This window comes from Maylandia zebra, linkage group LG11 (genome assembly GCF_041146795.1).
Source record: "Maylandia zebra isolate NMK-2024a linkage group LG11, Mzebra_GT3a, whole genome shotgun sequence".
Taxonomy (NCBI): domain Eukaryota; kingdom Metazoa; phylum Chordata; class Actinopteri; order Cichliformes; family Cichlidae; genus Maylandia; species Maylandia zebra.
In genome coordinates, this window is record NC_135177.1 from 12,358,302 (window position 1) to 12,372,049 (window position 13,748).

At 41.1% G+C, this 13,748-nt stretch overlaps 1 protein-coding gene across 4 annotated transcripts in view; it reads right to left on the reverse strand.

Annotated features, from left to right (window-relative positions):
• Positions 1-13,748, reverse strand: part of LOC101473661 (RNA-binding motif, single-stranded-interacting protein 3) — a 162,620-nt gene that overhangs the window by 118,651 nt on the left and 30,221 nt on the right. Inside the window, exon 1 of one of the 4 annotated variants that reach the window (XM_004568054.3) lies at positions 1,067-2,350. The exons of the other annotated variants lie outside the window; for them this stretch is intronic. Coding sequence (XP_004568111.2) covers positions 1,067-1,141 — 75 coding nt within the window. The 5' untranslated portion in view covers positions 1,142-2,350. Of the gene's footprint in view, positions 1-1,066; positions 2,351-13,748 lie in introns of those variants that run through there. 4 annotated transcript variants of the gene reach the window in all.

Sequence of the window (13,748 nt, forward strand, 5' to 3'; positions counted from 1 at the left end):
AAGAAAGAAAAAAAAAAAAAAAAAGACAGTCGCGCACACACACACACACACACACACACACACACACACACACACACACACACACGAATCAGAGCAGACAGAGGGAATGGCGGGTGATATGATGCAGGAGCTATCGATCAGGCCCTTCGTAACCCATTTTCTGCCTTCTCGGTGGTAGAAGAACCAGTACATGTCAGTGCGTGCATGTGTGAAATGAATTTATCAAGATGCTCTGTGTATGCATACTGGGATCAAACTGACAAAGCGGAGGGAAAAAATAAATAAACTGAGCTTGTTTTTCTGCATTCTAGGTAATCCGAGAAGTAAATCAGGTTCCATCAATCATTTCTACAACATATCATAATGGGTGAGTTGCATGGACTAGGGACTGCCAGAGAAGGGAGGGGTACAGGGTGGAGTTCTCAGGGTGGTGGGGGTTGGGGGACAAAGTAGGGGGGAATATAAGGATTGAGGGAAGGATGGGCCTCCTGCCCTGAACTTGAACTTGGAGCTGGTGGGGTCAGAGAAGGGAGGAGAGGGTCAAGCACTCAGCGCAGCTGGAAAAGGAAAAAAAATCCAGTTGAGTGACATCAATATCTCCCAGCTTAAAGGCAGATGGGGGAACAAGGGACAGAGTGCTATTTAGCACGCTCTGTTCCAAGACAATCCCAGCATATATACACTGATGCTCGTTTTACCGTCATTCAGTGTTTGCTGGTTTTGTAAAACACAGGCAAGAATGATCGCCTGAGATATGCCACAATCACTCTTTGGATCCTGATGCACAGACTTAGGAACGTGACCCAACAAAGGTAGGTGTGTGTGTGTGTGTGTGTGTGTGTGTGTGTGTGTGTGTGTGTGTGTGTGTGGGGGGGGGGGGCAACAACTTCGACACTCTGGACTGATTCACACTGGTTAGGAAAGATTTAAAGAGATACAAGATATGGAAGGCGAAACTTTAACAGGGGAGTTGAAGAGTGCAATTTTGCAACAGTTTTAAGACGACGTGCTGATCTACATTTGCAACACAGAAACGCAATAAGTCAAACCTTGCTGACCATCTTACCTTGGTCTGGAGATAGTGGGGGTAGTAGTAGGTGTAGTGGGGGTACATTGGCTGCTGTTCCAAACGTTTTCCCATGTAGCTGGAATCCAGTTGAAGGTCCTGGAGGCTGATCACTTCCGAGGGGATGGCCTGAATTCTTTAAATGACTGCTTCCAAGAGTGGGGGATGAAGAGAGAACGCTCTCCTCTCACTGGTGAAGGTGATACACGCGCAGAAGGAGGAATGGATAGAAGAACAGATAGTGCTTGAGATTTTAGTCCGTCTACTTGTCTGAGAGCTCAAAGGGAATCTCACAGAACCATTCCTTGCGTGGGTCTGGAAAGAGATTCCGGAGTGGCAGCAGAAAGAGGTTTGGGGAGAAGGAGGTGTGGAGTGAGGAAAGGAAGATATGAAAGGATAGCAGAAATACGGGAAACAATAGAGGGAATTGAAAAGCCTGACTGAGAGGGGGGGGGAAAGCAGAGGGAAGAAGAAGAGGATGATAAGGAGGAGGAGGGATGAACGGCTGGGTTTCGGTTGCCGGTTCCCTGCACACTCCGCTCTAAAAATTTGACTCACTCTTCTTCTGTGCTGCCCTGAACATGCCCCTTAATTTGCTTTCCAGTGTCTTTCTCTTGTCTCTCTCCAGCTCTCTCTCTCTCTTCCTGTGTATCCGTTTCCCTGTCTCGTTCTTCCTCCCCCTCTTGTGTACCAGACGAGACCCTGATCCCTCTGGGAGCTCGGCTGTATCCTGGAGAACACACGCTGTCCTCTTCTCTATCCTTAAAAGACAGGGAAATCAGCGATGAACTCACACATGGATGTGGAGCTGGGGAGAAAAGAGGAGGAGGAGGAAGAGGAGGCGGAGGTGGAGGAGGAGAGAGGGTGGTCTAGAGCTGAAGCTGTGACTGCCTTTTTTTTCCTCACTCCCTCCCTCTTTTGTTAAGCTCCGGGGATAGATAGGTAGATACTGCTGAAGCCCGGCGTGGAGGATGAGCAAAAAGAAAAAGCCGTGGTGAAAACTCCTCTAGCTGAGGAAGAAGCAGATGGCGTTATCCAGACGTGCACTCACACAGAGGAAAATCCCTTCTGATCCACAAGGTGCCCCCTCCAACTCTCTTCTCTTCCCCTCTCTTTCTTCTCAAGCTCACTCCCTGACGGCTTGCTTCCCACTGCGCCTGGCAGCCGTCACTGTGTGTGTGTGTGTGTGTGGTGGAAGTGGTGGCGGCAACAGCGGTGGTGGAGGTGGTGGTGTGTGCGTGCGGTATGTGTGTGACTGTGCATGTAACTGAGAGGGGAGTGTGTTTGTGTGGCTGTTGGCGTCTGCTCCACTGTGCGTGCTGAGGCATAGAGGGGCTCGGCTCAGCGCAGCTATGCTCCTCCCTCGCTCTCTCTCTTCCTCTCGCTGTCTGGCTCTCTCGCCCTCTGTGTTTATGATGGAACTATAGAACAGTGGGAGTGGCTGGTCCTGCCCTCTTCCAAGCCCTTGTGAGTGTGTTTGTGCTAAATAGAATATGAGAAAAAGAAAGACCGATAAGGGCTGCTCAGCTTGAAAGGTGGAGGTGGGTGGCGGTGTGAGCTGGAGTGAAGAGTGCAACGAGGATACATAAAGAATATTTGGAAAACAGAGGACCCCCTGCTGGCACCCTACAGGTGCAGCAACAATTGAGCAGCAAAATGGTCATTTTTCACTACATGTACGTGATTAATTAATGCCATCCTGGTTTAAACAGACTGTTGAGATTATCTAATATAACCAGCAGAGATAAATTAATACATAAAAGCTTATAAGCTTAAAACAGTCCCTTCCAAACTGCACAGGATGCCTTGCTGCACACAGCAATGCTACTTTCACACATGTCAGCAAAAGGGCCCGACATGGAGGGTGTATGTAGTTCAGTGGTTGTATGGCACAGTGACCCACTGACACAGTGCTGCCTGTTATGTGATGTAACCAGGTTTAAGTAGTGCTCTTACATAAGCAAAGTGAGCCATGCATGAAAAGGCTGCTCTGCCCTCTGACTACAGCTCTCTGTGAGAAAGAAAGATACAAGGGTTGGCAGACAATGCACTGCAGTGGAAAGAGGGGGCACAAGAACAGAAAGCATACATGAAAACTCTTAGATAAGAGCTTCATTTCTTGTGGGCAATTAAACTACTTTACAGCCTGTGATGCAAAAACACATTAATATTGTGGGCTCCTCTAAGAGCCATTTGTCACTATGCCTACATGTACATTAATTTTTTCATACCACTCTCCACAGGTTTGAGTGAGTCGTGCAAGTTATAAGCAAGTCGAGCTAATCTGGTGAGTAGAGAAGTCATTGCTCTGGTCAGTTAACTCAAATAACATTTGGCCGGTCTACCTTAGTTTACACTCACTGTAGTCATAAAAAGTCACATTTTCAGCAAAAACCAAACTGTAACAACTATACTGAGTTTTGCTCTGAAATTCTAATATAACTTTATTCTTTGAACATCTTTTGAAGATGAAACCGTTTTCCTACATAACAGCTTCTGACCATATAAGGTTTTCATAATAGCAGCAATACTGGTCAGGACAAACCAGTTAAGCAAAACTGGATAACCAAAATTATATTTTTCACCTTAAAAATATACTGTAGCATCTCCCTCTCTGGTTTAAAGGGAAACTTCACGTACTTTACTAAAACTGACTGTTGAACTATTCCCATTGTCACAGAGTATTTTTTGGCAGTAGTGGTAAAGACAGCAACACTTGTCTCTACTACTACTACTAACATAATGTTTGAGAAACATGGCTCTCGACCAAAGACTATGAAAGTGAAATGGTCCTTGAAATTACTAAATATTATTGACCAAACCAATCCCTGTTTCGTTGTTTTCCCCATAGTTCACAAAAGTGGAAAACCCAAGAGGAGAAAATGATGTTTATGCTCCTGCTTTTCTTCACCTTAAGGATACCCGTGGCCTTAGATACTCAATATTTACAAGTTGAATGGGTGGTAGAGCCTTCAGATTCCAGGCCTCTCTTCTGTGGAACCAGCTTCCAGTTTGGATTTGGAAGACAGACACCATCTCTACTTTTAAGAATCTTGAGGTAACTGGTTGATATGTGGTGCTGTAAGTCACCCTGAAACAAACTGTTGTGTTGGGCTGTTTAACGTCAAAATTGTGAAGACACGTGCATTCATGCAGTTTTCCCCTGCAACAGACTGGTGATAGAGTGGCTAAAGGCTGGTGCACCATGCTTCTTGCCTAAATAAGGACATGCTACAAAAAGAAATGGACAGACAAGGACTGTTTTTTCTACGCCTAACATTCAGACACACTCATTGTTCGTATGCATCAGGAGTAATTGAGTTCAGCATCTTGCGCTAGGATACTTCGACATGCAGAGTAAAGATGCCAAGAATCTACCCACCGCCCTTAGCAGCAGACCTGCAACATTTATGTACAGACATCTTCAGGGGATGAACATAAACACTGCTCCATATATAAGAGATGGGTAAAAAATTCTATACCACTGATAACGATGATCTTTACAGCCTTTTGTGGACCAAGCACACTCAGGTCAGAGTTTATGCACTTCTGAACCCGGAGAACTTTATAATTCTGACTTTTGGATGAACTATTCTCTTGTGTCCCGTGTCCAAAATGCAGGAATTAGAGACCACTGTAGTGTTAGAACTCAGTTTATTGTCCTCTTTTAGCTCTTACTACAGAGAAGGTACAAAATATGAGTTCTTACTGACATAGGCGTAGTGTAATTGGTACAGATTTAATTGTAGGGTGACTGGTTGAACACACTGATGCAGCTCCAGCAGCCACTGCCAACATATTACCCATGTTAACAAAAGCTCTTAACACAGTCCTTAAAAATGGAAGAAAAACACAACAAATTTAATGTCCAAGGTTTGTGGAGTGTGTATACAATAAATGAAATGAAGGGCAACTTTGACCCAGTATGAAATATTCTAAATCTTCACTACCAATTCCACGTAACTCCCCTATAGTCATCCACCACACAGGGAAGCAACATAGAAAGAAAACAGAGGGTGAAACTGGATAACGAGGAAATAAAAGAAGAGGTTATGCTGCATCACCAACTGCTGGCCAGCTATAACATCCAATTTCTCTCAGCAACGCAAAAACAAACATTAAAAAGGTTTGTTGTTTCCAGGGAATTTCCCCAGTGGGTATTTACCACCAGGTAGTCCTCAGAACCGCTTGGTCAAATAAAGCTCTTATTAGGATCTAACTGGGTTTTCAAGAGTTAATTGAGGAAAATCTTACCGGTCTTACCTTAGCACTGATGTGTGAATGCAGGTCTGAGTCAAAGTGTGCAACACAGTTCTAACCTTTCATCGTGCCCGTAGGCAAGCCTGAATTCAGCACTGTAAATCCCTTTCATCTGCCTTGTTAACCATTTGACAAATTGAGCTTGTTTACTCTGCTTCTGAAACAAATGTGTCATCAGGAGTGCATACATTTATTTCAATACAATAAGAGTGTTAGGTAATCAAAATAACTTGATCTTTACAATTGTGTTTTTGTGTTTAAGAATTGTTTTTGCATGGTTTAGTCTTCAAATTTGCTTATATACTGTCAACCACTTAGTTTTAGACTATATTTCTTCTAAAGAACCTGTGATTATTCATTACAGTAAATTATTACTAACCATAAAATCAAATTCTTTTCAACCCAAAGTAATCCTGGAAGGTAGTAAGTCATCAGATAAATGGCTGCTCATCTTACAGTGTGTATGATGTACTTGAAATGGGAGACAAGTGACTCAGATTGAAGTCATTAGCCGACAAGCAATTAAGCACAAGTACAAACCATCAAGATTTCTCTTTTGCATGAAGAAAACAGGTTCCTGCTTTGACACACACTCTTCAATTAAAAAGAAAAAAAGTTAAGTTAAAATATGATGCCACATATTTTTATAACCATACAAGCTGCTCTATGAGGCTTAGAAACAATATTCCTCTGAGCTGAAGGCTAACATTGACATCCCTCTACTGTTACAGCATGCTAGCACCTGTTAATGTTAGGCTCAAAAGGTCATATTTACTATAGTTGCTTTAAACTTTAACAGTGCTGGACTTTGCTACATTACATGTGTAACATTAACCATGGCAACCATTCTGGCAAGCAGGACATCAAATTATCCAAGCTAAAGCAGCATCACCAACTCTCACACTCATTTTTTCCTCACACTCAAAGGAAGAGGCCTCAAAGTCTTTTTTAATGTGCGAATGGCAACTTTCATATTTTAATAACACCACTTGTCCATAAACAACAAGGCATCTGAGACAGTTTAAACACTTAAACTTTCCGAAGGATAATAAAGAAGCTCTAGATGATTCATGCAATCCAGGTTTAACAAAATGTTAATGAGGCTTGAAGGGTAGTTTATTGCTGTGTGCGTAGGAGTCTCTAGACATGATCCATTTAAACATCCCCAAATCGAGAGACTTTCATAGATTTCTGCTCTAAAATCAACTGTCAGGAGCAAACAGTTACTCCTGAACACTTTTCTATACCAGACAGGTGAGTCTGTAGTATAAATAAAAAAAATAAAATAAAAAAAAGCATTTGCATTAATGATCATCATAATGTGCCTGATCTGTTTTAGTGTAATCATAAAAAAAGAAAATTGCAACAGATATTCAACAATTTCACAAGTTTAGGAAACTAAACTGGCTCAACAGTTTTATTAAAAGGAAAGCTGATTTGAGCAGATAATTTTGGGTAGTTTTCACAGAATTCTATTCCATCATGTCCAATCTTGAATCATTTCAAATGATCAAATCACTATTTTTATTATGTTGGGGAAATAAAACAAGCGATTTGTGAGAAACTGCCAGCAGCAGAAATTATGTAAGTATACCTTTAAAGAGCATCCATTCCCTGTCAGACTCTCACACACAGTGTTTGATCGAGTAAGGTTGCACATTCATTCAACACCATGTGCAGAATGCCAAAAAACAATGCATACAAGGAGCCAAGGGATGTGTATGTGTGTAATATCAGTAGCATACCAACCGAATGTTTCATGAATTCTTAAGATTCTGCTGACACTGAAGTTTACGAAAGAGAGGGAATTGATTCCTCCACAACTTCATAGTTCTATTATGAGCAGCACAATCTTTACATCTCACTCCATACGCTGCCAGAATAAAGCTTCCTAATTACCTTATCCAGTGACAGGACAGCCTTAATTACTATAGTAAGTTCACGCCAGTTAATTGTCTTAATTTTAATATCAAACAGACTTATAAGCACAATCTAATTCTCAGCCAGTTTCTACAGACTGAATGTGTCCCTGCTGCATCTGCATTTCTTAACAAAAAGGACATTGTTCTAAGGATTTTTCCAAGTCCAATGTTTAACAAATAACAGACATCAAAGCAGTTTGTAAATGGAGCAGGAAAGGCCATGCTGTGTCTCAGGGATGCGTTTCTCTCATCACTGACCACCAGATGTATAACAAACACTGAGCCACAAAAGAGAGTGAGGGAAAAAAAAGAAGAAAAAACAAGAGTCAAATCCTTACATGTTAGTTCAGATACAGCTGGAAAAATACAAGAGGTCATATGATGATGATAGTCCTCTACAGAAGCTGCACTGGTAGGATTCAGGAAAAACACTTGCCAGGATATCACCACACACGCGCACACACACAGTGGTATTCGCACACAGCAGATTTACAGTGGTAAATGGACTATTACATCCAATTGCCACACACAGCATGAGGAAATTTGTCTCATTGTGAGTCTCCTGAGATACAAACATGGGGACTACACAGAATGCAGAATAAACGGTTTCCTCAATCCAGGAACTCAAAGGGGAAGAAATTAGACCTAAAGAAATGATATCATTGGCATTGTGTGTTTACATCTACGCCACATTCTCTCAACTGTTTTTTGCACATTGTCAGTACTGCTGAAGATTTTAAAGAAAGTGAATTGGCAACTGTAACTGTAACTTCTGTCGGTGCTGTGCTTTTGGAAACCGAATTTCCCAGAGGAACCCACCCGAGGGATTAATAAAGTTCTATCTTATCTTAAACACAGGTAAGGCTGGTGGTTTAATAACCTGCTCTTCCTCCCCCCTGATACCTCAGATTGCTCCTGCTGTGTGATGATGTAGGACACAAAGACTGATTCAAGCCTCTAATGTAGCAGCTAGGAAAGACCAAAAGTTACACATCTCACCTGCAATTCAAAACTTCCCTGCTGATTTATTGCATTGATTTAATTTGCCACTCATCTATTTCAACTGGGTCTCCTTTATGTACTAATTAATTTGTTGTTGTTTTTTTTTTTAAATACAATTGTAAATAATGTGAATATACAAATAAAATGTCTTGAAGTTAATATCCAAGTCTTGAAATTTAGTGAATCTTTACACCTTCCCACATTCTCAAAGACTTCTTTAATAGCAGAGGTAAGTAAAGCCACACGCTGCCTCAAAGTATTGATAAGAAGTAAGATTAAGTGCTAAACTCAGTCAATGGGCTACCAGAGTATATTGTAAGTATTGTAAGTATTACTGTAAGTTGGAATGACAGTTTAGCAGTCAATACCAATACCAGTATAATTACACAATTTTTCACACCCAATTTGATACATATTATTCCATGTACCTAAACATAAAATCCTCGATTAAAAAAAACAAAAAAAAATAATTAAAAAAAAAAAAAATTTTAATTGTTTTTTTTTATTATTTTTATTTTATTATTATTATTATTTTTTAAATGAATGGCATGGTTATAGCACACCATTTAAATGCTAAGATTCTGCTCACAGGACAAGTTATTTACATCAAATTATCTTAAACATTTATATGACATGAGCCATTACAAATATTATAGCCTTTGTGATGTAGCTGACTTTACAACTGCAATGCCAGCTTTCCCAACCTAAATGGAAATGCATACTTCGCAGTAACATAAGGAGAATGATCATTTGGATGTTGCTGGATATTGACTGAAACTCATTCACCTTGAAATCTGTGAATAAATCAGGTAGTTGGGTTTTTAGGTGCTTTACTAAACCTAATGTTTATTGTATATTTCCTTTTAGGGATCAGTTATTCCCCTTTGCATTTTGAGGTGGATGACCAAAGTATTTCCATACCCAACTCTTACTGCCTTCATCAACAAGTCAGGTTGGCACCATCTTGGCAGCTGCAGTAGTCACCATTGTAGTTTTTACTGTGTTTATTGTCATCCTTCTTCAACATGTGTAGAGGCTAGAACACTTGTATGCTGCCCCATTCATTTAATTTTTTTTTAAAACTAATTTCAAGGGTCCCCATTATGTAGCTATTATATTGTTGTTTTGTTGCCAAGGAAAGTTCTTTTGTGTCTGGTGTAATGTCAGATAATGTGGAGAAAGCTTGCAGCAAAAAGAAAATAAATGCAATTTTTAATAATTATTTCCTACACCAATATTGAATGTATTGACAGTCATTTTGCCTTTGACTGGGTTTATACTGAGAAATGTTACAGGATGATACTAGCCAACACTTGTCTTTAACCAGCAAAAATGCCTGTAGGCTTACTGGGGCAGTGTCGGCTCAGACTAGCTCAGATTCTAGTCTTTCTTATAACAGATACTAGTTGTTAGATTTGGTTAATCCAAATACATGGAATTTTAAGTAATGTAAGATCTTATCTAAAGTATTCCGACACTTTGGAGAAGTACTGACAGACAGAATGCATGACTCTGTTAGTGCAGTAGCTGTACTGTGCTGTAGGTAGTCTAATCCTAATGTAATGTTCAGCCTGAAACTAATCACATACAGCACCTCTAAATAAATCAGGAAATCATCTTCAGTTCTACGACACAAATAATGGGATGGCTCTAGCTCAGTTGGTAGAGCGGGACACCTACTCACCGCAAGATTGGTGGTTCAATCCCAGTCTGCTCTAGTCTGCATGCCAAATATCCTTGGGCAAGATACTAACCCCATGTTGCCCTCCGATGCATCCATCAGAGCATGAATGTGAGTGAATGTTAGATAGAAGCACTAAAAACCTTAGATAAGTGCTTGTGTAAATGCACATGATTGGGTGAATGCACAAGTTGTGTAAAGCGCATTGAGTGCTCAGTGAGAGTAGAAAAGCGCTATACAAGAACCAGTCCATTTACCAACTTTAAGTATTTTTACTTAAGCATCTATGATAGCAAGTGACACTAGCAAAAATATTCTGAAATATGAGGCACAGCATTTTTAAATGGACAACAGCAAGAAGCAGATTAAGAACAGAGGACACACGTTCATGTTTCAGGCAATGAGACAGGCAGACAAGCTAGTGGAGAGATTGTGTTACAGTATATGGGAAAAATTCCAAACCATCTCCACTGCCATAAGGCCATATGAAATATCACTTCAAACCAATAACCCCTTGTACAACAGTGTATGCTTCATTACATGACTGAATCAAAACTGTGACAAATCACCTTAGGCCCCTTTGCAAATCCCACTCCTCCCATGCTCTTTTCTTCTCCCTCCCTCTCCCCTCCCATCTCAACAGTAAGGGATGGCTCACTTTAACACAGATCATCATTTTATTAAAAATGAAAAAAAGAGCAGCGCGTCAGTGGATTCATTTTAACAATTATGCAAATCAGACAGGAGATGAAGCTTTTATTAATGTTAGAGAAGTGTTGCATCAGATACTGCAGAAGTTCATTAAGTTACTCCTGCTGAAGATGAACACATTCTGATTAGTTTCACGTCACTGTGGTCTGTATCACATTATCTTCCTGGGCTGTGTCAGCGCAAAACTCCCCATGGATCTTTTGCTCCAGTAATATATGCACACGGGGTGGTACTTCACAATTAAAAAGTGCACAAGTTGGATTAATACCAAGATGTCTTCTGTGTTTTGTTGTGGTATCACAACATAATATAGGGGGTCGATTTTGTACCTCCACTTCTTCCACTTTATGGAATAATATATCACTCATAATTCATTCCCAGTTTTAATCATCCCCGTCCTTCAGTCACTGCACTCTTGCAAAAAATAATGCCAGTCTACCTGGCTCTCTCCAGCCCTCTCTTTCTCTGTCTTTCTGTGCAGGTACAGGGCATGTGAGGTGGTGGACCGTGACTGACTGACTAGAGCCCATGCTTGCTGTGGCTTCGAGGGGTAATTAATTTCAGCAAACGACCGCCACGTCTGTCGACTTTTATAAACGACCGTTTACGCGCTATGGACAATTTAACCACTCCACTGAGCCCGCCTTGACAGAGATGAGTAGAGAGATGTAGGAGAGGAAAGGATAGACGGGGGGAGAGACAGGGGATGGGGACCACGCTGCTAGGTGACTGATGGGAGATTTAATCAATAGAGTAAGCACATTTACTCTCATGATGCTCACCCAACATCCATATTCATAGTCTTAATTCTCTTGACGCCTACGCTGTTGCACACCACACAAATTATAATGCATGAAGGATTTCACTATATCTCATCCGGCCTCATCAAAGGCCAGTATCATCACTGCTAATTACGTGTTCCACAGTGGAATAAACATCATTGTGGTACTCTAGTCAAATGACACTACTCTAGATCTAAGCTTAATTTGATAACCAAAATGACTGTCTTCATCTGTATCCTGGCACAGACACCTGAACAGACCAATTTTCTACTTATTAATGTCACTGCCCATATTTGGAATCATTGGAGAAGAGGAAGGGGGGAAAAGGCAACTATGTCACAATAATGTCCTCCTTTTCAACAAAATGATGACATCTGAACTTTTTGTTAGAGAAAATGTTTGAATTGGCTGTGACAGTACTGAACAATGTCTGGTTACTGTTTGCTGTAATTACTTAAATCTAGACATCATCTCTTAAATCCGAAGAATAACTGCTCGGGCAACCTCCACCCAACTATTCACCCTTGCATCCTTGAAATATAGGCTGCACCACTCGGAAAATACAGCTGAATCTACAAAGAACTTTATTAAAGGAGATACAAACTACATTAATTACCATAAGAAATTAGATAAACAGATAACGTATTGTGATTTTTGTCTGAATTATCCTCTCTGTAGCTAATTAAATATACAGCATTTTTTCTGACTGACTCGACCTATAAGCATATCCCAGGAGTGCTTAACTACTACAAGGAAATACTGATTTCAGAAAGATGCCACTTTCTGCAGTAACTAGAAAGACAATGAATCACAAAAGGACAAATAAAATCATTCTCATTTCTTTCATCTGGATTTTCTTTTCAGCCATGTAGGAAATTGCTCCTGGTTTTTATAGACAGAGACGGAAGCTGTCAGGGTCCATATTCTATATTCACCTCCTTTACATTTCTACTCCAAATATGACCCGCTTACAATTTTCTGCACCCTCCTAAAAGGTCAATAACACTAAAGCAGCTTGGTTTTCTCAGTGCAAGACTGTTTTTATAACTTAGCAGCATGTAACACTGCTTTCTTCCCCCCTCTGAATTTCCAGAGACCAAGACGTGCAGAGCCACACCGCAGTCATTCGGCACTCTGTCAGCTGAGTCCTGTGAAAACCGTAGTGTTTGCCTCTAACACTATCGGGTTGCCAGACTATTAGCACTGCAGCCCCACTCTGCTTTGTTCCCCTTGCCAAAGCAAGTTACATGGCTTGCCTCGATGTCAGTGTTTTCACAGCTAGACATATATTACTGTGTGACATCAAGCCCAGGGGCTTATTGATCTGCTGGATTGTATGACAGGACCCTTTATGGCATTTGCTGGAATGTATGACAGCAGTATGCCTGCCTCAATACTTGGCAGGGATAACTATAGTATACCACAGTGTAGAACAGACTAGTGGAGCCATATGAGGGCCTGCGGCAGCTAGTGTTTCCATAGCTACAGTGGGCGGGGGATTGTTTACTGTCCGAGAATGAGAGAATAACTGAAGATCTTTATGCTGAGTAACAATTTCTGTTCCCGTGTGTGTATCCCTTCTGGACGGGAGCTTTTTGTAAGACTGAAGGTTCCCAAGTGTATACCCCACAGCACCGCCTCTTAATAGGAGCCCCCCCACCCCTGTCTAGTTTGTCCATACACACAAGTACATATGCACTAGCCGTCATGCACATGCAAAGCCTACACGCACATTCCATTGTACGCTTCACCAAGCTAGTGTAATCAGGGCAGCATAATGTGTTTACCTCTCTAAGGTACGAGAGTTTGATTAAGGAGCAGCCATCTGGCAGAGGAGAGGAGAGGAGAGGAGAAAAGAGGAGGAGAGGAGAGACTGTAACCTCTACTTTAATAAATAAAATCAATCCTGCCATTGTAGTCATTATGCCCACGCAGACATGTCTGTACTATAATCAATCAGTAGAATTGCAGTTCAGCCTCTAGAACAAACTATACGAGACATAAAACTGACCATTAACAACTGCAACACCTGCCTGATATCACCATCACGCAGACATAAACCACCAGTGTCTGTAGCCAACATCTAGTTGACATTAGCATATTATGAGAGCCAAATGTCATCATTTGCTACTTCTTTTTCCAAGCTGCTGTTAATTAGCCAACCAAGCAATCACTTAAGACATTATTATCAACAAGTAGTGATGGGTAAGAACAGGTGGCCTTATCTAAAGCCATGTTAGTTTAACACAGAGGTCTCAAAGTCACGGCCTGGTGGCCACTTGCAGCCCACGTCACCCCTACTTGTGGCCATGAAGAAATATAAT